This window comes from Microcaecilia unicolor, chromosome 14 (genome assembly GCF_901765095.1).
Source record: "Microcaecilia unicolor chromosome 14, aMicUni1.1, whole genome shotgun sequence".
In the NCBI taxonomy this organism is placed as follows: domain Eukaryota; kingdom Metazoa; phylum Chordata; class Amphibia; order Gymnophiona; family Siphonopidae; genus Microcaecilia; species Microcaecilia unicolor.
The window spans coordinates 45,488,479-45,513,311 of NC_044044.1; the positions used below are offsets into that span (position 1 = coordinate 45,488,479).

The 24,833-nt window shown below is 43.2% G+C and overlaps 2 protein-coding genes across 2 annotated transcripts; one reads left to right on the forward strand and one right to left on the reverse strand.

Moving 5' to 3' along the window:
* Positions 1-6,231: 6,231 nt before the first annotated feature.
* NAXE (NAD(P)HX epimerase) lies at positions 6,232-8,406 on the forward strand (the record flags this gene model as incomplete). Its single annotated transcript, XM_030186886.1, has 2 exons — positions 6,232-6,421; positions 7,353-8,406. Coding segments are annotated over 2 exons (393 nt in total), but the record flags the coding sequence as incomplete, so codon positions are not given.
* A 2,654-nt stretch (positions 8,407-11,060) lies between these two features.
* Positions 11,061-17,573, reverse strand: GPATCH4 (G-patch domain containing 4). Its single transcript, XM_030186888.1, is given in 10 exon segments — positions 11,061-11,194; positions 11,197-11,298; positions 11,301-11,452; positions 12,501-12,551; positions 12,956-13,014; positions 13,016-13,060; positions 14,932-15,039; positions 15,894-15,986; positions 16,808-16,881; positions 17,424-17,573. Coding segments are annotated over 10 exon segments (897 nt in total). The 5' UTR covers positions 17,503-17,573.
* Positions 17,574-24,833: the final 7,260 nt, after the last annotated feature.

Consider the following 24,833-nt stretch of genomic DNA (forward strand, 5'->3'; position numbering starts at 1 on the left):
ACCAGAGAAGCTAGTGGAGTTCCCTCAATTTGTGTTGAACCAGAGTTTCTTTTTTTGAGGAGGTACTGAGTACCAGCACCTTTTCCATTGTCTGCTAAAATTGACCCATGGACCTCAAGTTTTAATGAGTCGTTAACTCGCGACAGGATTTTGAAAAATTACAGAAGGACCTTACGAGACTGGGAGACTGGGCGGCTAAATGGCAGATGACGTTTAATGTGAGCAAGTGCAAGGTGATGCATGTGGGGAAAAAAGAACCCGAATTATAGCTACATCATGCAAGGTTCCACGTTAGGCGTTAAGGACCAAGAAAGGGATCTGGGTGTCATCGTCGATAATACACTGAAACCTTCTGCGCAGTGTGCTGCTGCAGCTAGGAAAGCGAATAGAATGTTGGGTATTATTAGGAAAGGTATGGAAAACAGGTGTGAAGACGTTATAATGCCGTTGTATTGCTCCATGGTGCGACCGCACCTTGAGTATTGTGTTCCATTCTGGTCGCCCCATCTCAAGAAAGATATAGCAGAATTGGAAAAGGTGCAGCAAAGGGCGACTAAAATGATAGCAGGGATGGGACAACTTCCCTGTGAAGAAAGACTAAGGAGGCTAGGGCTTTTCAGCTTGGAGAAGAGAGGGCTGAGGGGAGACATGATAGAGGTATATAAAATAATGAGTGGAGTGGAACAGGTGGATGTGAAGCATCTGTTCACGCTTTCCAAAAATACTAGGACTAGGGGGCATGTGATGAAACTACAGTGAAGTAAATTTAAAACAAATCGGAGGAAATGTTTCTTTACCCAACGCATAGTTAAACTCTGGAATTCGTTGCTGGAGAATGTGGTGAAGGCGGTTAGCTTAGCAGAGTTTAAAAAGGGGTTAGACAGTTTCCTAAAGGACAAGTCCATAAACCACTGCTAAATGGACTTGGGAAAAATCCACAATTTCAGGAATAACATGTATAGAATGTACGTTTGGGAAGCTTGCCAGGTGCCCTTGGCCTGGATTGGCCGCTGTCGTGGACAGGATGCTGGGCTCGATGGACCCTTGGTCTTTTCCCAGTGTGGCATTACTTATGTATTTATGTAAAGAGCTCAGGCTCTACACACCAATTCTGCCTTGTCATATATTCTGTGAGTGGTTGCAGAGGGCCTGGCTATTGTAGAGTGGATTCCTCGGTGATCACCCCACCCATAAAAGGTGATCTGTCATTTGAGTACTGGTACCTTTTTTGCTAGAAAAAAAACGCACTGTGAAGAACCCAGGCCTTCCATGAATAGGAAAGTAGCCCTCAAGCACATTTGGGAGGCAGCGATAAATCCTCAGAATTTACTAATTAATCAGTGGCCGAGTGTAGAGACCATGAAGACAGACTGGGAGAACTGGGGCAGCAGCGGGTCCATTTGGGGTTATAACAGCAGGAATAACTTTTGTGAAAGAGTTTTGGTTTTGTTACATTGAAGGCTCTGGAGAATGGCTAGGAGCAGGAATGTAATGCTTAACTTTCCAAAAACTAACAAAAAACTGGGCTCCCTGTGACCTTTTGGAGAATGGATTTAAAAGACATTTTGAAAATTGATAAGCTTGAACAAAATGCTATGTCCAAACTATTACCTACCAACAGGGATGAGAGACAAGGTGGAAGGAGCTAGGCTAATATTGCGGAAATCTTGAATGGATCATGTAACTCCTTTGCTGAGTGCTTTACATGGATCAAATTATTTTTAAAATAAGTTTTGTATTCAAATTTTTGGATGGTACTGCCCTTGAAGGAGGATCTTAATAAGCCTGTTAAAATTTAGGACAAGCTCCAGGAGTTATAATTATTTGATGCTAGCATTTCCTTCAACTAAACATATATGGTTGAAAGTTGCTTTCTCTCACTTTTTTTTTCCTTTTTCTTCTCAGCTGTTCATTATTGGAATAACCTTAAATTTTGTACTTTACAGTTATGTGTTATTTACTGGTTAATTGTATCTATTAAGAGAATTGGCGAGTAACAAGTCTTTCATAGCTTAGCAGGAGGAGGAATGGACACTGTGGTGTTGGTGGACATTTTGGATTTATTTTATGTTCTTGGAATTGTCTAACAATATTCCAGCTAGGGCCACTTTTGTTATGTTTGAGGAGGATAAATATTTATTTTTTTTAAGGATTAGTTGAAGCTTACAGATACAGTGTTTTGTGGTCAAGGAGTGACATTTATTCCAGATGTGGCTAAACCTACGCCGGAGAAGAGGAAGGCTTTTTAGCACATTTTTCCTACGATTCCCTTGCCCCAAAGTATTGTAAAACATTATAGAAATAGTGACATTTTCTTAGATCCCCACTGCACCTAGCATCTTTTTTTCTTTCTGAAAGCTTCCTTTGGACAGGATTTTTTTTTTTTTATTGCCTTGTTTAACCCATATATAAATTGGGTTTGATAGGGGTAGTGAAGCTGGCATTTTTGATGTGTGTGATCTTCCTGTCAGGACTTGATCTCTCCTGAGACAGAGCCAGTAAATCAATATTCAGTGGATTTGTCTTCTGCATAGCAACTGAGGCTGTAATGTGGGAGGAGTTTTCTAAGGAGGGAAAAATCAGTGGGTATAATTGGGGCTATGAAAAAGGGGGAGGAGTTTTCTGAGGAGGGAAAAAACAATGGGTATAATTGGGGCTATGAATAAAGGGGAGGAGTTTTCTGAGGAGGGAAAAAAACCAATGGGTATAATTGGGGCTATGAAAAAGGGGGAGGAGTTTTCTGAGGAGGGAAAAATACCAATGGGTATTATTGGGGCTATGAAAAAGGGGGAGGAGTTTTCTGAGGGGAAAAAAACCAATGGGTATAATTGGGGCTATGAATAAAGGGGAGGAGTTTTCTGAGGAGGGAAAAATCAATGGGTGTCTCCTTGCCTCAGGGAGGGAGTTGTGTGATGTCTGTCAAAAAGTGCAGATGGCAAAGGGGTGAAGGATTCTTAGTTGTGAGAGGCTGTCAAATAGGACGAGCTTAGGTGAGGGAAAGCAGTGAGAGATTTGACAGTTGAATTCACTGAGATTTTACAGTAGTTCCTGGGGGAAAGGGAAGGGAATCCACCCTTGTAATCCCCTTTCTCCTTGGGTGGAGACATCAGAGCACCCAATATATAAAAAGGGGGGGGGGGAAACAGCTGGCCCCAGTGGGGGCATCAGTCAGGCGATTCCCCCCCCCCCCCAGTTCACACTTATATAGATAATGGAGTCTGAGGTTATGGTGGTGTTGAAGGTAGTGTAAAGGGGAAGGAATTGATCCAGTTCAGGTATTGTTAGTCAGCAGTGTACCTGAATATATGGAATCAATTGATATTGAACAGGCTTTGAAGATATTGGGGCGAATAAAAGTCAGAGCTATGAGGCACAAAAGAATTGAAAAGTTCTCTGTACCTGCTCTGAGGAAATAATTCATGACAACTGTCCCTTACTGTGCCTTTAGATAAGGGAATTTCTGCTCCCATAATAATTGTTGGGGGGGGGGGGGGGAACGCACATTGCCCCAGATTCCTGTCAGTGGGCAGGATAAGATGCTGAGACTTTTGAAAAGTGAAGGGAAAACTTTGCAGGATGTGACACATTTTTCCCCTGGGGGGGTGAGGCTCAGCAGTTTATTCTGACACATTGGATGTAACGGAAGGGAATACAAAAAGCTTTACAGCCACACTATGACACCAGTCCATATAAAAGACAGAGGATTCTCAGGGATGAAAACTATTCCTCTTGGTGAGGAAAAATTTGAACACTGGATAAGTGTCTGTGGAAGTACAGCTGATCCAACAGGATTGTTTTATTCAGATCAAAACCACTGTGCAAGGGGGCTGGGAACAAGCTTTCCCAATTATGTGGCATGATTGGAAGGTGTCATGCTTAGATCTTCAGAAAAGGTGCTGGTCCTGGCACAGGATCTGCACAGAGCTAGAATTGAACAGATTTTCAGATGGGCTTTGTTCAGATTGGATTCTGCTCGGGGCTGGTTTGCCAGATGAGAGTTGAGATCCCCCTTCAGCTGCTACACTGATGAGACAAATTGGGGAGGAAGAGGCTAGAGATAAATAGAAATGTTTGGGTCACTTTAAAAGAAAGGAAATGTCTTATAAGCAGGAAGGGAAAGTCATACTGGATACGAAAATCCTCCCAATACGCCAAAAACCCCTAGTCTGAATACCCCTACCCCAGAAGGAAAGGGGGAAGGACACCAAGGTTCCACCGAGATTAGGGAGAGAGAATACCAGGCAAAATAAATTATTAATAGAAGTTAAATTGATTGCTTCACAGAGCAGGATTGATTCCCTAAAAGGGAGGGATTTCCCCACAGAGAGAGTGGACTGACAGGCCACAATACAGCCAAGCCAGGAGTAACGTGGGGCTGCCAAGAAGGCAGAATACATTTTATTTGATAAATGTTTCAGGTGTGGGAATTAGGGCACAAGAGAGAATGTGGATCTGTATCTGATGTATCAAGGAGGGTGCAGGTCTCTCTAAATACAAGAAACAGCGAGGACTCTCCAGAAAGAGAACACCCTGGAGCTATGTCTGTCAATTGTTATCAGCCGCCCTAAGACTGTTGTCCCCATCTGTTTGGAAGGGACGACTGCCCCAAGCTTTATTAGACAGAGGTGCACAAGCCTCCCTTATATACTGGAGTTCTGTAATGCTAAATTACGTAGCTTCCCACTATTCCAGAACCTGACCTGTAGGATAGTGTGTCCAGAAACCAGCAGGTAGAGACAGAACTGAAAACTGAGCTGAGACATATCTCTTGGCATCCATTCCAGCTTCTCGGGGTTTTGAGCTGGGCACAGTACAGAGACAGTTATGGGATCATTAGATAAAGTTATATCCTTACTGAGTAATAGTCATCTGGCCCTCATAAGTCATTCTGTCAACTGTATTTGATTTAGTGGACCATGACATTTGAACACAAAAGCCTTTTTCAAATGAAGGAAAACTTTGGAATGAGGGGGCATACAATGAAGTTAAGAGGAAATAGACTTAGGAGGAATCTAAGAAAATACTCTTTCACCGAAAGGGTAGTGGATGCATGAAATGGCCTCCCAGTGGAGGTTGTGGAGCCAGGTCTGTGTCCGAATTTAAGAAAGCATGGGACAGGCCTGTGGGATCCCTTAGGAAAGGAAGAGTTAGTGGTTACCGAGGAAGGGCAGACTGGATGGGCCATTTGGCCCTTATCTGCCATCATGTTTCTATGAAAATATTGGTATTGGAGGTAGAGTTTTAAATTGGTTCAAAGCAGTGGTTCTTAACCTTTCTTCTGCTGTGACACACCTGACTGACACCAAACACTAAACTAAAATTCACAGCTGAACAAAGTATGTGTAAATATTTCATTTAACTGAGTAGAGAGATGATCTGACGAAGGGCAACCTTCGAAAGCTAATCAAAAAATGTATTAAGTTAGTCCAATAAAAAGATATCTTATTTTCTTTTCTCGGTTTTATTTTATTCTATTTCTATTGACAGGCATTATTTAACTGTAATCCTATATCAAAAAGCTTTTGTTACATTTGTATCCCACATTTTCCCACCTATTTGTAGGCTCAATGCCTACACATCAGTCCCAAATTTCTCACATGCCATACAACAAAACAGATATATTCAAATTTTAGTGTCACTTTAGTAACAGCAACACAAAATCCCTCCACTACAGCAGACCTGCAACATTTTCAGCTGGGGGCTGGAGGCAGCAGTTACTGTTGGGGATAGTGGGGAAGTAGAAATAGGGACCAGTTACAGGCATTTCAGGAACTTGACTCTCGAGATTGCTGGTTTTCTCAGCTTGCAGACCCCGATGGTTGTAAAGGAAACACAGGCTTGTTGCCTACACCAAATCCTGTAGATCTTAAGAGTGAAACAGAGTTGGGCTTTTTTTTTCCCCCAGACGCTGGATCTCCGTTATTAGGATTTATTTACTGCCTTTTGAAGGAATTCACTCAAGGTGGCGTACAGCAAGAATAAGTCAAACATAGGCAATAGACATTTACAACAGTAAAAATGGTCAAGTATGGCATCGTATGCGCTACATTGTAATGTCAACACAATACGCTATAAAATGTTTTAATAGGCAACCTAGGGTGTAAGGAAAGATACAGATAAATAAGAGTAATAGGTGTCAGAAAACAAAAGGGACTAATTTTAAAGAAAGTTGCACTAAGGGAGTGATGTGGTTTTATTCTATTTTGAATTTAAGTGAGGCAGTAATTTTGACACAATCCTGGAATAATTCCTATTTATCACCCACTCATTCAGGCTTCGCTGATTGATGAGACATACTGTCTGGTAGTAGATGCCATTTTCGGATTCAGCTTTAAAGGGGCTGTGCGTGAACCTTTTGGAAGCGTCCTCCGCACCCTGAAGCAGATTACTATACCCATTGCCAGCATTGATATCCCGTCAGGTATGTAAAAGTGACTTTATTTATTTTGACTTATTTACTGCCTTTTGAAGAAATTCACTTCAGGCATAGGTAGAAAAAAATATCATTATGGTGTAGTGTGCTACTTAATGATGATTTAATACGACATCTTAATAGTATAGGACAGCCAAACCTGGTCCTGGAGGCACCCCAGCCAGTCAGATTTTCAGGATACACACAAGAGATCTGCATGTACTGTCTCTGGTATTCAAATCTCTCTCATGTTGTGGATATCCTGAAAACCTGACTGGCTGGGGTGCCTCCAGGACCAGGTTTGGGAAACACGGCTCTAGAAGGTAAGCTGAGGTGGAAGATATAGACAGATAAGAGAGTAACGGGAGATAAAGAATAAGGGAACTAGTAAAGCTCTGTGAATATAATCTAAGCTCCGGCAAGTTCTTGAAGGCTTTTCTTTTCCACAAGTCCCTCCGCTAGATAGTGAAATCAGTTAAACTTTCTCCTCACTGCATGTTCCTTTAATTCTTACACTTTTCATAGCATGTATTATACATTAACTTGTTCAGTTTATTTACTTATGGAAGCCACATAGAGCTGAATAATGTGGGATCCAAGTATCAAGTAGGGTAGGAATGGATAAGCTACAGTATTGTATTTTGTGTGTGTGACTAGGGCGTAGCTTGGGAAAGAGCCAACCTTTTACCTGCTTCCTAAGGTAGAGAGAGGCTTTGCTCAATGCAAGAATTTTAGGGATCCCATTTCAGGGAGTGGGAGCTACAGAGCACTGTTTGGAAGGTGTTATGAATCTAAAAATCTCCCACGTTACATTAGTTACAAAATGGTGTTTAGTGGAACTAAGCAAACCTTCAAATAATAAAGACATTAAGAATAAATATGATTGCAGAGTTGGATTTTTGTGTTTTCCTTTCTGCTAATTCTCTCAACTTTTTTACAGGCTGGGATGTTGAAAAGGGAAACCCTGAAGGCATTCAACCAGATATGCTCATTTCTCTAACAGCCCCCAAAAAGTCTGCCCATCACTTCTCAGGACGTTACCACTTCTTGGGAGGGCGATTTGTACCCATGGCACTGGAGAAGAAGTATCAGCTGAACCTGCCGCCGTATCGGGAGACAGACTGCATCATGCAGTTACCGTAACGCTGCTGGGGTACAGCGGCAACCTGGCCGTTAAAAGCTAGGAAGAAAGTTGGTTTGCTGGAAGAGCCACTGGCTGCCCAGCCCCTGCAGAAGGGGGGAGGGGAGACTGTTGAGGCACTTATAATGCATTCTGATATAACCCATGCAAGGACCCAGTCTACCCAGCAGAATCTTCAATACTATTGAATTGCAATGCCAAGGTACAAACCTAATGTGTTCAATTCTAGAAAAAGAACTACTTTCTCTTTTTGATGTTGGAGAATTAAGAGTTAAAAGTTCCTGCCTTTTGGGCACTGTAATAATGCCCCTTCTCTCTCGAATTTGGCCTCTGCCATGGAGAGAGCATGGAGGGGGGGGGGGGGTTGAAGTAGATGAGTACAAACTTGCTTTTCCAAATAGTCTGTCCTTTTAAATTGTTAAAAACACATGGACGCTTCACACAATTGGAGGATAATCAATTATACAACCTGAAACAGCAGCATTTGGCATTAAGAACTTTGTATCCCAAAGCCTGTGTTGCGGGCAAGTTCTTTTCTTAGATGCATGGCTCCAGCTCTTGAAGCTTTAAGTTTTCTTAATACGCTGGCCAAGACCCAGTACTCTTCAGATATAATGTTGCTCAGTGTAAAAGCCGGGGAAGGGGAGGGCGTATCGTCTAATGGCGATTTGGATACTTTAACCAATAGACCAGATGTGGGGAAAGTAGATTTCAGCACTATGCTATATTTGAAGAATTGCAGAAGCCCAGTTTTCATTGATCCTGTAATGGGGGTGGTACATTCCCCCTCTACGTTAACATTTTGTCTAGAGCAAATGAGTGGAATAAAAAGTTCAGCTTAGAGCAGCTCTGACTTGTCCTGTCTTCTGATTGTCCATCCTGCACAGTGTGACCCAACTTGGTGTGAGCTGAAGCCAGGGAACGTTTTTAAGAAATTGAAACAAGATTGTCTGAGCTGCACTGGCAAATACGTTCTAGAAACCATCCTTCAGTTAAAGGATGTATTTCTGCCTACACAACACCACCTGGCACGAGCTATTCCTTAATGCGCTCTGTTGTAGTAACACAATCAATGATGGCAGATCAAGGCCTGCAAGAGCCATCCAGTCTGCCCATGAAGGTAAACTCATAGTATATGATAACAGCAGCTGCATACCTAATCTTCATCTGTCCTTGCTCTTTCCAGGGGAGACTGGATAAGTTCTTTCTATAAGTTAAAATCAATAAGCATTTCTCTGCATCTTTACATTAGAAACTAGCTGAAATCTGGAACTCATTACCTTTATCACTGAGGTCGTAACAGTATTTGAAATTTTAGGAAAAAAACTTTGAAAGGCCAATATTTCTGAAAAAATAAAGCCTTTGTTATTGGATCCCAATTGTCACTGAACTTTGATATTGAGTGTAATTTGTTTGTATTGTAATTCCTAGACTTTTTGGGCTGGTATCTTGCTGATGTGATCTATTTAGTGGCAGAATAGAAGACATGATATAACAAGTCTGCCCAACCCGGGAGCTGTCATCTCTCTTTCACAGCACAAGCCAGCTGGATTCTTCCACCTATTAGAGTGATATCTTTTTTTCATAATCCCAGAGCAGGGCACCAACACATGCTGATCTTAAGAACATAAGTAATGCCACACTGGGAAAAGACCAAGGGTCCATCGAGCCCAGCATCCTATCCATGACAGCGGCCAATCCAGGCCAAGGGCACCTGGCAAGCTTCCCAAACGTACAAACATTCTATACATGTTATTCCTGGAATTGTGGATTTTTCCCAAGTCCATTTAGTAGTGGTTTATGTACCCTTTGTACTCATAGAATACAGAATATATGCAAGCAGGAAATTATTGTTACTAATGCTTGATGGAAATATTTATATCTTTTACAGTATATATGTACATTTTATATAAAGTTTGACCATATTGTTTCATACAATTTTAGATTTCCTCCTCTATATATTATTATTCTTTTTATATATATATATATGATTTCCTCACTTTATGTAAATGTATAATTATTTGTATTTACATTTTATTTTTTTAATGACATATATCTGTCTTTTTATGTTTAATAATATTTGTAGACTCCTGAGGCAGGCCTTTTGGCCGAAACTCAGGCCCGTGTCCATATGATCTTTTTCTCATTTGCTGTTGCATTTTAAGTAGAAGTTAGAATAGTGGTGCTGATCCCCCCCCCCACCCCCTTACAAACTGTGGTGCAGCTACAGCTGGGTTACAGCCTGCTATGGAAAGAAGCGCTGTCCTGCATGCAAACACCACGTGCAGCCAGCCCTCACCTCAGACCGAAAAGGCATTTATGGTTGTAGTAGTCCACTCAATTTTCACTAGAAAAGCAGCTCTCTTTATTGTACTGAACCGTGATAAATACTTGTCCTTTTACAGAGGAAACGAGAGCAGCAGTAATAAAACTTATTTTTCAACAGTTCTTTATCACCTCCAGCCAGTCTGGACTGTAAATCATATAAAGGTTGTCAAAAGGTCTAGCTTCAGTAAATGGAAAAGCAGTATCCTATCAACAGGGCTCGGAGTTGGGTGCCAACAGCATTTCGGGGCGGGAGTGGCATCCAATTTTGGGCACGAAGACTTACGGTGACTGAACTTTGGGGTAAAAAGCCTCACTCTTAAATTAGTCCCAGACCTCCCGTCTTCCCTAATGCTGCACACAGCTGTAGTGAATGCCTCCGAGCTGCCCAAGCCCTTTTCCAGCTGCTCGCTGAAAAATGTACGCACTCATCGTTATGGAATAGAACTTGGCAAGATGCGCATGTGAATCCAAACTTGTCAATAACGTGGTGCTAATTAAAATGGCACATGCAATGTTAAGCAGCATTTGTAGAATTCCCTTGAAAATGAACAAAAACAACAAGGGGGTGGGTACAACTTCACCCTCCTTTTTGGAGCTGCACAGGGCCTCCGCACCACAGTCCCCCCCCCCCCCCTCTGTCTGCCACCAGGCCAGGCCCTCTGCATTGAAATCAACATAGCGCCTCACCTTTCACCTTGCTCATGACAAAGCACAGCAGCAGCACATTGGATTTGCTGCCCTTCCCTCCGTATCCCGCCCTCGTGGAAGTTACATCAGACAAGGGCAGGACACAGGGAGGGAAGGTCCGAAGGGAGGTGAAGCCGATCTGCCGCTGCTGCACTTTCAGTCACAGAAGTGACTGGTGAAACACTGTGATTTCAATGCACTTTTGACTCCCCCCCCCCCCCCCCCCCGGAGCTGCAGTTTACCAGAGTTGGGCGAGAGGGGAAAAATTTCACCTGAAAGCAAAGGGGCTGTAATCCCCCAGTACAGGCTTCTGTCCATAGAGCTGGGAGGGCACCAGCAAACACTGATGTCTCACTTGTATCCAAAGGTCAAGCAGTGCCAGCGGGTGGACCCTCCGAATAAACCTGGCAGCCCCTTCCTGACAGTGGCAGTGCTGTGTGTACCTTCTACTAACAATTTCATTTGGGCTGTTTCTTCCTCTTGCAGCTTGGTCTACTTATTTCTCTCTCCTTTTCTGTTTTCCTCTCTCCTTTGCTTTTTCTCCTCCACCTCAGCCCCTTCACTGGCCTCTTCCTGCTCCACAGGCCATAGCTCACTCTCACTCTGGCCTTCAGCAAGGCCTTCAAACTGTTTCTCTTTTTGGCTGCACATCTGCTCCTCTGCTTCTCTTTTCTCGGGCGTTCCCTCTCCTCAGAGCTTTCCGCAGCATGATGGGCCTGTCTTTTGGATTCTTCCGTTTCTTCTTCTTAGAACTCTTAGCTTCTGCTTCGGTGTATGCTACTGCCACCTTCTGCTTTTTTCTCCTCGACGTGGCTAGGAAGGCTCTTTCCTGCTCCTCGAGCCGAGCGAGTTTGGCACTCATACAGAAGCCGTGACGTGCTCCCCTGTAACACAGATCAATTAATGGGCATACAAAGAATAGCCATATCTGTCCCTTAGAAGCCAAGAACAAAATCTAGCAAAAGTAGGCTGAAAATGAGACCCTGAAAGCCACTCCCCCAGGAGATGCCAACAAATGAGCGATTCCATGCTTCAGGCACCCTACTCCACCCCTGCCACATACACCAGCTTCAGCATAATTCTCACACAATTTAACATGTTGGGTGTTAATTAAACTCATGCAACCTAAAGGTTTTGCCCATTACTTCCTGGGGGGGGAGAGACAGGAATCAGCATACATACAGAGAGAGAGCTGTGGCCAGAGTGTTTAAGTCCCTAAGCAGCAAAATCAAACTGTCTTTCTAAACATGGTAGAAAAATAAAGCTTTGACGTGAACTGCGGGAAAGTGAAGGCAGAGGATTTCCACTGGATTTGAATTATGCCAATGAACAGGCAGGCATGCTCTAGTCCTGCACATCCTGCACAAGTAAAGCAGCTCCTGGAGTAAACTTATCTATCCACAAGCCGCATTGAGCCTGCCATGAGTGGGAAAGCGCAGGGTACAATGTAACAAACATAACGGGGGGGTGCAAAGGATGAAATACCAGGGGAGCTCCTGTATTATCTAATTAGGCGAACAGACGTCAAAGCAGGAAGATGACAAATACTGCCCAGGAAAGGTGTGACACCTACAAGTGATCACTCTAAGGCTGGCACACAACATAGATCCTGGGCAGTTGGGTCTGTTAAGGCATCATCTATTCCAGTGTGTTAACCCCCTAGCAAGCCTGATTTTCAGAATAGGCATAATGAATATGCATGAGATATAATTAGCATATAATGGAGGCAGTGCATGTAATTCTCTCTAATGCATATACATTGCAGCTATCCTAAAAACCCAGACTAGCTAGGAAGTACTTGAGGACCAGGTTGAGACCACTAGGCTAGGAATTATACAACAAACCTAAAGGCCAGTTGTAGTCACAGAAAATCAGAAGCCCCCTCTACTCCCAGCTCCAAACCTCCTCGTTTTCAGGAAACAAAGCCCTTACTTGTGCGCAGTGCGACCTCCACAGGCTCTCATCAGCTCCTCGTCAGTCAGCCTGTTGAAACATAGAGTCATTACATATAGACACTGCTTGGACACAGAAATACTGATGAGCATAATAAGATACAAAGCAATAAGCCCAGAGATAAGATGAACCATCAGCAAAGGTCTGCAAATGTTGCAGGACCCGGTCAGGCTGCCGCGTAGTAAAGCTGAGAAAACCTGACAGCCACAGGAGCAAGCTTTGGAGATGTATGAACGAGGTGGTTAATCGCTGGCCATGTGTGTGTGTATATATATAAAAAATATATATATTTGTTGGGATTTATAAACCACCTTTATGAAGAGATTCATCCAAGGTAGTGTACAGAAGGTATAGTTTAACTTAATTAGTGTGGACTTGTTTCTCCCTTCCAAAACCAGGTCCCTTTCAGTATTTGCTCTGAGGTTTGTGCTCACTTGTTGGCCGAAGAGAAATCTAGTTTCTCCTCATCCTCCTTGCTGCTCTCGGACGACTTTGGCTCTACTTCTGGGAATTTCTCCTCCTGACATCAGGGTTGCTGCCTTTAAAAAAGGAAATTTAATTCATTTACCAACCAGTCTTGTTATGCCACCTTATGCAGGTGGATATAAATTACGCATATAAATTATAACATTACACTTAGAGATTATTTGCTAACTAAGAAAGAGCCCTGAGGAACAGGATGTTTACCAGTGGTATGTACAAGGTTTGGTTCCTGTTAACATTTTTGAAATTATATTGCTTAAGGGCTGTCTGGTAAGGATTGCCTCTTTGCAGATGATACCAAAATCATCAATAGGGTAGACACTCCTGATGGTATGGATAACATGAGGAAGGACTTAGTGAAACTAGAGGAATGGTCTGGAATTTGGCAGCATCATAGGCCTGACACCCAGAAACGCAACAAGATGAGCACGAACATACTTAAATCTTCACTACCCAAGCAGCAAAGGACTTAAATACAAATCAACGTATGCATCCAGCTTTCCCTATTTAAGCACACAACTATGGAACGCACTGCCAAAAATAGTAAAAACAACGGACAACCACCTAAACTTCCAAAAAGTATTAAAAACAAACCTGTTCAGAAAAGCATATCCCACCGACCCAACATAAAAGCCTGAGCACCTGCAACACAACAAAACCAAAGATCGTAATGGGCACACCCCTACTTCCCTCTTCCTCCCGAAGTTCCCCTAAATTTCTACCATGCATGAACCTTATACTACCACAATAACACCTTGTATTTGTTCATACCGGAACTGGCGAACGCCATCACGGTACTACGTAAGCCACACAGCCTGCAAACAGGTGGGAAAATGTGGGATACAAATGTAACAAAATAAATGCTAAAAAATGTAGGATCATGCATTTGGACTGCAAAGCCTGAGGGAACACTTGTGCATGAAAGAAGAGCAGGACTTGGGTGTGATCATATGTGATGATCTTAAGGTGGGCCAACAGGTAGAAAAGTACACAGGATCTCTAAGGGAATGATAGGGAGAGTAGATGGCATGGGTGGGCAGCCTGGACAGGCCGTATGGTCAGCTTTCTATATTTCTATGTTAACACGCTATTAGTAAATGACCTCCTTATACATAATATTAAATAAAAGCATCAATAAAACCTACCCATTCCCCCATAAAACTCCACAATCCCACATCTATAAAATCAAAAACCTGATGGAGCTTGAAAATGCTAATTTCATTCCGCCTTCAAGTCCTGCCACAGAAAGTACCATAAAAGCTCACAATACCTAAACATCGGTTTCTAGAACTCGACAGTCTGATGTCTGACGGAGGGGGTACCCTCAACAAATGCTGGAGGGACCTCAAGGCCCTTTGTGGATCATACTGGTTCAACAATTCTGCCAAGCCCCCAGGTTTACAAGCCTTATGGACAGCCAGTGTAAGGCAACTGAGCAAGAGAGAAATGGGGTGCCAATGTCACTTTTCACACATCAGCACTGATTATCCTAAAACCAGCTTCCTGACAAGACCCATACAACATGAGACGGGAGCAGAGGAAACTAACATCACAGGCTGCTCTAATGCTGCTAATCAGAGCAGATGCTCCCAGAAAACGAGGCCTCGGGAGCAGCCCATGTGGGGGTCCTTGGTGGTCTAAATCTTGCTCATCTAGACCAGGGGCTAGTCAAGATTTCAGGATATCCACAATGAATATGCATGAGTAAATCTGCATGCAAATCTCTTTCATGCATGTCCTGAAAACCTAACGGCTGGGTGTGTCCCAGAGACTGGTGAGAATCCCCTGATTTAGACAAGTACATTTACCTGTCTGGATCTTGAATTTTCACAACTAAAATATGGCTTTTGATACCCCTTGATGTCTACATTGTTATCCGTTGATTGAGTTAAAAAAAAACCAAAAAAGCGCCCACAGAGTTCTTCACCTTAACAAATCGACCATACAGCATGTTGTGGCCATTGAGTCCTTTCCGGGGTTTTTTGTTGGAAATCTGACCACTGCCTTCCGTGAGCCGTTTCATCCGAGTGCCATCCTAGGAAGGAAAAAAAAAAAAGATACCCAACTGAATACATCCTGTTAATGCAGAGATTGAGACAAGACTGAGGAGCTTGAAGTACATTCTACATGTCTATGGCACTCCAAAACTTGAAAGTAAACATTTTCATTGTGTAATTAACTCAGAAGGAATCATGGCAGACATGAGAGGATAAGCCGCTCCATCCCCATCATCATCTCTTATTCAAAATGCAGCGTTATTGTCCGTTATATTGCTGGCCATGCACAAACTTCCCAATGTTTTCTGCCTTTCAGTGCTATTAACATTGCCTCATGCACGAACAGGAGCCGGGCAAAAGCAGGATGAATTCCTACAAATAATTCTTATTAAAAGACGATATTGGGTGGCACAGGAGAACATTTTTTCCAGGGTATTAGGACAAAATGTGTAGCCACGGACTCTCAAACATCTGGGTCCCAAAATTCAAAATGATTTAACCATCCAGGAGAAATAGGAAGTTATAAGACCAAACATTTCTCATATTTATTGTTGTTTTTGTAAAGAACATGAGGGATGTCACAACTTTGGGATAAGGGGTGGAAGTTTTATGCTGTAACATAAATCTTTTGTGATTCTCTATTGTTTTGTGATGATGCTCTGATTCATTTAATAAAAACGTTTCCTTTATGCATTTCTTCATAGCTGCTTAAGGGTTGAATACTGCACTTTAACTGGCTCTCTATACCCGGATATTCAATGCTGGAACTCAGATGTGGCCCCGGCCTTGAATTTCTGGGTTTAGCACTGGGGACGGTTGAATACTGGGCCCCTTAATTTTTGCAGACACAGTAGTACCCTCTCTAAATGAGACCCCCCCCCTCCCCCTTTACCTCGTCCGTCTCAACAGTGATATTCGAAGCGGTCTTGTTGAAGACGTGATCCCACCAGTGGAAGGTGAACTGCTCGGCAGAATTGTGGCCCACCTGCGTATTAATAAGACATTTTCTTCTTAAAATCCAGATTAAGCTTAAGTATTGGTAATGGGACAATCCTTGTTGGGTAACAGCAATGCATGGATTTCCCAACCTCGGGAGGCATACATAATTTTATGCCAACTCGTGTAATCTTTAGTTCAAATCCCAACATGACTAGCTCAACATTCTATCCATATGGGGCAAATAGAATGTGAAACAGTTATGAATTTTTCATAAGATCAGTCTAAAGCAGGGGCTCTCAACCCAGTCCTCGGGACACACTTAGCCAGTCAGGTTTTCAGGATATCCACGATGAATACGCATGAGATAAAATTTGCATGAACGACCTCCATTGTATGCAAATCTCTCATGCATATTCATTTTGGGTACCCCAAAACCCTGACTGGCTAGGTGTGTCCCAAGGACTGGGTTGAGAACCCCTGATCTAAAGACAAGAAAACATATTGGTCTGGTCTCATATTGGTTGAGCAGGGACCGTCTCCCACATTTTCAGTGTACGGCGCTGCGTACGTCTAGTAGCGCTATAAAAATGATAAGTAGCAGTAGTATATCTGAATCATATGAACCAAAACAGCCTTCGAGAGACACACACCCAGAACTGACACTGCAAAGGAAATTGTAAGATTCTTTTAAAGATCTGTATGCACTCGATAAGGAGCAGCTAACATGATGCCATGACCTCGGAGATCCCATCACCTCCTTGTGCTCAGATTTACATTGGCAAGCTAAAAAAACAAAACAAAGAGAGGAGTAGAACTCAACAGGATGCACCACTCACTGCTCATGCCAAGAAGAGAATTGCTCCTTACCCCAGCCTTGCCACATTTCACTTTCACCTTGATGGCTTCTGAAATGCCACTCTCTTGCCTCCCCAGGCCCTGGCCTAGGGAAAGAGCGAAAAAAAAAGCACGTCTTAAATACTTTCTCTTAAGGCTTCCGCGGGTGATGTCATAATTGTTGCAGTTGTCCGAACAATCGGTGTCTTAAATAACATCCCTTCATGAGGAGAACTTCTACAAATAAAAATTTAAGACATGCCATGCTGGGTCAGTCCAAATGTCCATCAAACCCAGCATTCTGCCTCCCATCGTGGCCAATCCAGGTCTTTGGAATTATGGCCCAGAAATATTTCTATTTAATACTAATTCAGAATAAAATGTTTAAATATTAATATAAATACATTTGTAATACCCAACATTGTTAAGTGGATTATCTGCAAGTTCTGACCAACACAAAAATGAAGTTGATAAGGAAGTTCATGAACCTTCAATATTACACATTTGAAGAAAGGGTCCGAGTGATCATCTTTAAACAATTTTCAGGACTTTCATAATAAGAGAAGTTACAATGACTACCTAAAAATCCAGAGTCAACATGACTACTAGATAGCTCTGCTGGAATAAGGAGAACGGGAACGGGCCTCACCCTTTTTCCAGCCGTGCCTCTTCAATTGCCTTTCCGCAAACTCCATCCCACTGCTCTTGGACTCAGGAGGGGCGCTCATGATGGCACGAGACTGCGATTGGAAGGTAGCTGCAATCCTAAGAAGTGTTCACGGGGCAGACTCTCATGGGGGTTCAACCTTAAATGAGAGCATAGAGAAAGTTAATCCACCTGAGATCCCCGAATCTCTACCCAATTATTAACGGTTTGAGCAATCCAGATAAGCAATAAAAGTTTTGTCAAAGTTATACAACATAGCAGTGGTCTTTACTCCCAGTCCTCAAGGGCCACCAATGGGTCAGATTTTCATGGTATCCCTAATGAATATGCATGACAGATTTGCATGTTTACAGCTTCCCCTATATACAATTCTCCCTAATGTATATTCTTTACAGTTGGCATCCCTCAAAGACTGGGAACAAACACTAGTGATATATATATATATACTAGTAAAAAAGCCCCATTTCTGATGCAAATGAAACAGGGGCTAGCAAGGTTTTCTTCTGTGTGCATATGGGAGTGTGTGTGTCCCTGCCCTCTGCCCTCTCTCCCTTCCCCCTCGGAGTCGAGTCTTTCAGTGTTAAGTTTCTTGCTGTGCTGTGTTTGTGTTACAGAGATAGTGAGGGCTTCTGCCCTCTCTCCCCTCCCCCCTCTGAGTCCTTCACTGTTACAGAGAGAGCGATTTGATTTCGTGCTTTGCTGTGTTTTCCTTCACTGTTTGTGTTACAGAGCGAGCGAGGGTGGGGCAGACACTCATGGGGAAACCGGATTATCTCTCACCCTTCCGGCTGGAGGCTTTATTTAGAACGTTGGTGGTGCCTTTTATATAGAGAGATGCTAAGTGCACAGATGTCTAACTAGAGAATCTCTTTTCATAAAATAAATTCCAAACAATAGTTCATGTATCCAAATAACTGTTACTTTCAACCCTGTGTAATTTACAGAAATTCCACCCAACTTCCAGTCCTTAGTCACACCCTGGCAGGCTGGTTTTCAGAATATCATACTAGAAATGTGTGAAGCCAGATCTACATACACTCCACTGCCTCAGGTACAGATTATGAGCCCTCCAGGGACAGAAAAATACGTACAGTACCTGAATATACACCACTTCAATAGCTTTTGGGCAGTATATAAAAGAAAAGGACTGAATGAATGAATTTCCATGCACTGCTTTGTGTATATTGCTTGTGGGACTCCTAAAACATCACTGGCTGGATGTGTACCCAAAACTGGGTTGAGTTAGAGCGCCTGAGAAATCTGGTTACCAGCTAATTCCCATTTTGTCAAGATGTGAGGTTGATCCAGCCTTGGTTTTACCCCACTGCATGGGTAGGCCACATAATTCCAATTTTCTTATGTTTAAATCTGTTTATTGACATATTGTGGAAAATATACATTCACAGTATTTCAACAAGTAACATTACTAATACAACAAACACCTGTCATTCTTTCTTCCAATGTCAAGTCGTTTTCTTCTTTATCTCCAACTTGTAGGCGAGACCTTGCTATTCAGCGTTATCCTCTCTTCATCAGGTCAGTGAGAAACAATGCAGTTACTCTGGGTTTAAACAGCACAAACGCACCTAGGTTCCAGGTTGTCTGCATATAACATAGTAACATAGATGACAGCAGAAAAAGACCTGCACGGTCCATCCAGTCTGCCCAACAAGATAAACTCATATGTGCTACTTTTTGTGTATACCTTACCTTGATTTGTATCTGTCATTTTCAGGGCACAGACCGTATAAGTCTGCCCAGCACTAGCCCTGCCTCCCAACCACCACAGCTCAGTGAAAGTGGATGGGGGGATAAAGAGAAACGAGACAGTAACACTTTATAGTTCCTGAGCCCCTACGTCTTGCCCCATCCTTGACCATCTTTAAATCTAGATTAAAAGCCCACCTCTTTAACATTGCTTTTGACTTGTAACCACTCCCCCACATTAATTGATTTGCTTGCTTTATTTCTGTCTATTACATTGTAAGCTCTTTGAGCAGGGATTGTCTTTCTTCTATGTTTGTGCAGCGCTGCGTACGCTTCGTAGCGCTATAGAAATGCTAAATAGTAGTAGTAGTAGTTATAGAGCAAAGGTCCTATCCTCCTATATAATAAAACTCACCCTCAACGTTCTGAGGACACTGACGTCACTGTCAGGTCCTCCGGGCACTTCCTTCCGGTTCGAAGCCTTCGTGGTGGTGAAGCCACTGAAAACACTGTGTTGGGGCCCCGCCCTCGTGTCAAACTTGATGACGTCGAGGGCAAAGCAATGGCGTCAGTGGCTTCACAACCAACGAATCAGCAGATTGAAGGTGGCGTGCCGAGGTCCGCAACAATGACGGTCAGTGCCTTCAGAACGCCAAAGGGATGAGTAGGGAGGGGGGGAGGTTCAGAAGGAAACCGTGCTAGCGCCTGTTTCATTTGCGCAAGAAACGGGCATGTTTTACTAGTATCTGATAATGGGGGAGAAAGCCAATGCCCTGAAGAGACGATCATGGTGTGTGTATGTATGTATGTATATATATATATACACACAGGGGTGTGCTGGTAAATTTTTTAACAGGCTCTTTCTCCGGACGTAGCCAGCTCTGCAGTTGGAAGGGCCAGGGGTGGCCCGGGGGGGGGGGGGGGGAAGAGGGGGAGCAACACTTGCCTCTCTCTCCTCCTCCCTTCGTGCGGCACGCTAGGCGTACCTTTGCTGGCAACCATAAATGGACTGCCACCACTCCCAACGTCCTTGCTCTGAGCAGCATGCTGGAAACTTCTCCACATGCTGGAGAAGTCCTAGCCTGCTGCTCAGAGCTGGAAACAAGGAGCGGGGAGCAGCAGCAGCAGTCTATTTACTTGGCTGGCAGGGCTCAGCATCCCCACCAGCAAAGTAAAAGAGAATTCAGCAGGGGGCCCAAGCCCACATTTTGGGAGCCAGTTGTTAAAGTAGCCATGGAGGGCCCTACTTTAACAACCGGCTCCCAAAATTCTTAAAAACTTAACCGGCTCTTGCGAGCCTGCTCCAGCACACCACTGTATGTATATATATATATATATATATATATATATATATATATATCTCCCCCTTTAAACCCCATCTTCACTACTGAACAAAGTGGCACATGAAGAGGCAGTCATGATCAGCATTAAAAGAGAGCTTTCTGCTTTCAAAGCCCTCCAAATTATGTGCAGACATAACTGATTTTTATAAAGCACTTTACAAACCTGGCTTTTGATTTCCCAATACACAAAACCGGTACGTTCCAATTAAAGAGGATTTAATTTCTCAGTTCGAATTAAAAATAAACTCTAAGCAAATTATTTGACAACCCCCCTAGCCTGGCATAAATATAAAATTAGTGATCAAGACACGGAATGTCCAGCGAGGAGAGGAAGGCTACATTAACCACCCAGGCGTGCAGCGCTGCATGGAAGCCGCCATCTTGACGCCCTTCGACCTTTTCTTTTCACCCCGGCCCCGCCTCCTTAACGCCCATAGAGAAGCAAACTGAAGGCAGAGCGGCAGCCACGGCCACCGAGAGGGCTAGAAAGTACCTGCAGTGCATTAGTAGTGCTTTTAAAGCTTGATCCTGTGGAGTCTCAGGATGTCTAAACAAAAACACAATGTCTAATAAAAATCTGGTGATGCAATTGCAAACTCAACCCAGGTTTACAGAATAAAGTGAGCCAACCCTGATTCCTCCTCCCTTGATGGATCTGATCTTCTGCCACCTTAGGGGGAAAAATCAGAACTTTAAATCCTGATGCAATGTGACGAGCCACAACTGGAGCATTGTATGGGAAGTGGCATCCCTAGATATTTATTGATTTTGTTGCTGCTGCTTCTGTTGTGACGGCAGACATGCAGATTAGGAGCTTTACTGGCATACAATTTTGTATGTATTCGGAGACTAAGGTAAACTAAGGTTGCTTGTTGGCTGATCCAGGTCCCAGGGTGCACATAAGGACATAGTTCTGTTCCCCCAAGAAAAAACAGTTACTGCATCCATTTGCTTGAATTAGGATCAAAGCCACAGTCAGCTTGAATGTGTATCCCCTAGCATCAGGGTGGGATTTGTACTACCTGTTTATGCCCCCATGAGGAGTAAGAGGTGTCAAAAACCATGACGACTTACCATCCCCTGTGGAAACTTGGATTGTAGGGGTTGTGTTAGTTAGGTTTGGCCAACTATTCCACCTTTGAAGAGAGTCACAGAACAATGCATAGCACAAACTATTTTATTTATTTGTTACATTTGTATCCCACATTTTCATAAGTACATAAGTAATGCCATACTGGGAAAAGACCAAGGGTCCATCGAGCCCAGCATCTTGTCCACGACAGCGGCCAATCCAGGCCAAGGGCACCTGGCAAGCTTCCCAAACGTACAAACATTCTATACATGTTATTCCTGGAATTGTGGATTTTTCCAAGTCCGTTTAGTAGCGGTTTATGGACTTGTCCTTTAAGAAACAGTCCAACCCCTTTTTAAACTCTGCTAAGCTAACCACCTTCACCACATTTTCCGGCAATGAATTCCAGAGTTTAATTACACGTTGGATGAAGAAACATTTTCTGCGATTTGTTTTAAATTTACTACACTGTAGTTTAATCGCATGCCCCCTAGTCCTAGTATTTTTGGAAAGCGTGAACAGATGCTTCACATCCACCTGTTCCACTCCACTCAATATTTTATATACCTCTATCATGTCTCCCCTCAGCCGTCTCTTCTCCAAGCTGAAAAGCCCTAGCCTCCTTAGTCTTTCTTCATAGGGAAGTCGTCCCATCCCCGCTATCATTTTAGTCTCCTTTCGCTGCACCTTTTTCCAATTCTACTATATCTTTCTTGAGATGTGGCGACCAGAATTGAACACAATACTGAAGGTGCGGTCGCACCATGGAGCGATACAAAGGCATTATAACATCCTCACACCTGTTTTCCATACCTTTCCTAATAATACCCAACATTCTATTCGCTTTCCCACCGGGGTAAGCAAATACAAGGAGATGTTATGGTAGGATGGATCATGTGGTAGGTTTAAGAGAGTTGTCTGATGTTTTTGCTGAAGACTAGCAAACAGCAAAAGTAGAGGCTGACAAATGCGCAAACCAACAGGGAGATGATATTTAAAAAAACAGTTTATTCAGAATATTCATATCGAGGACCCGACACGGTCCGTGTTTCGGCGCCAAAGCGCCTGCCTCAGGGGTCACAATCAACTTTCTCTGAGAAGAAGCTGATAGGCTTGAATAATTCCTTTATGTATGCAAGTTAATCCACAGAGAGAACAAAAGAACAGCCAACCGATCAGCAAGCCACCATGTGGTTTCTTGTCACATTGATTAAACAAACTCAGATGTGGTACCACCCAAACAGCTGCAAAAAACCATGAAACCAGCCACAGAAGCCTATGAGAACATGTAATCCTGTTACCCCTTGGAATATTATTAATTTAAAGAGAATACTGTGATTTTACTCATGGGGGTGGGGGGAGGGGAAGAAAGTAAAGGAGGTGTGGCAGAGAAGGTATTACCATACAAAAGTATTTCTTCAGATAGGTTTAGATTAATCCCAATTGCTCTGTAATGGAGAGCTGTGGCGAGGAATTTGAACCCTATCTTTCAATAGCTGACTAGCGTTCTGGAGAATTACAATTGTAAATTGCTGGTTGTGGAGTTTAGTACAGAAATCATCACATAATTTTTCACTGTCAGTACCAATCAGTGGCTGCACTATCTTCAGGCCTTAATTATATTGAATTGCGGCTCATTTACTGCAGTGTTAACAGCGGACTGAATTTTCTTGGCCTGGTCCTCTAAACAGTTAATGGAAGATATGTTAAGTGGGTCAGATTGGAGATGGTAGGGAGGAACAGTGCTTTCAGTGCTGTCCTTCCAATTGAGAGCAAGCCATTATTCCCAATCCATCAGAAATAATAATAATAATAAAACTCTTTTATCGTCTCAGCACTTATCTCTCAGGTTCATAGGCATGGAGGGAGGAATCATCTCCACTCAAAGCCCTCTGGATCCTGGACAGGACCGAGGCTGGGGAAGTTTCCACAATTTTATCCCTCTAGATCATGGACAAAATGTTGAGGGGGGGCAGAGGGAGGAATATTCCACATTTTGATCCCTCTCGATCAGCAATTTTCAAACTGGGTTCTTCGAGAAATTAGATTATGGAATCTGTTTGTATGAACATATATATGTTTAAATAAATTGAGGGTTCCTCAGTGTATGAAAAAATATTTTAGGGGTCCCACCATAGTAAAAAGTTTGAGAATCACTGCTCTACATCGTGGACAGAATGGAGGGAGGGAACATCAATTTTATCCCTCTGGATCATGGACACATTGGTGGGGGAGGAATAATTTCCACTTTAATCCCTCTGGATTAAAGGGTGGGGGAAGGAATCTTCATTTTTATCCCTCTGGATCATGGATTGGGGGCGGGGGATCCTGTCCACTTTTATCATTCTGTGTCATGGGGGGGGGGAAGAGCTCCTCTCCACTTAAATTCCTGGCAAGGTTGGCTCGTTGCCATTGGGACAGGGAGAGTTTCACTACTGAGCCAGGACTGGCAAGAAGTGCAGAGGGGGCAGGGAATGTGAAGAAAGTTAGTTGATTCTTCTGGGAAAGTCTTCCTGTTTCTATGCCCTCGTGTTGCTTCTGCACCTCACACAAATGCTGTTATAGGAAATCACTGTTGTTCTACTTACATCTCCAGCCCTTATGGTTTTTTGTCCATTTTGGTTGTTTTGTTTTTCTTGACTATGTAGTGTCTCTGAATTTTGTTATGCTTTCTTTTTGTAAACCACCATGAGGTCTCCAGTGATATGATGGTATCAAAGAAGGTTTTCTCCTCCCCACATTAGTGTTCTCCAGCGACTTCAAGATCATAAGAACATAAGAATAGCCATACTCAGTCAGACCAATGACCATCTAGCCCAGTATCCTGCTTCCAACAGTAGCCAATCCAGCTGAAACCCAATTAGTAGCACCATTCCATGCTACCAATCCCAAGGCAAGCAGTGGCTTCCCCCATGTCCATCTCAATAACAGACTATGAACTTTTCCTCCAGGAACTTGTCCAAACCTTTTTAAAACCCAGATACGCTAACTGCTGTTACCACATCTTCTGGCAGCGAATTCCAGAGCATAACTATTCTTTGAATAAAAAAATATTTCCTCCTATTTGTTTTGTTATTCGGAAGTGCCTACCCTGCGGACTCTTCCAGTGTCTCCACTGCTGGAAGCACACCGATCTAGAAGACATTTGGACATATCCCCCTTCCCTCTTCCCTCAAAGCTTCCCTTCTCCTTCCCTCCTTTCCTGTCCTTCCCCATTAACTCTTGTAGGTTTTTCTGCTGTATTAGCTTCATTTTACTACATTGGCGTCT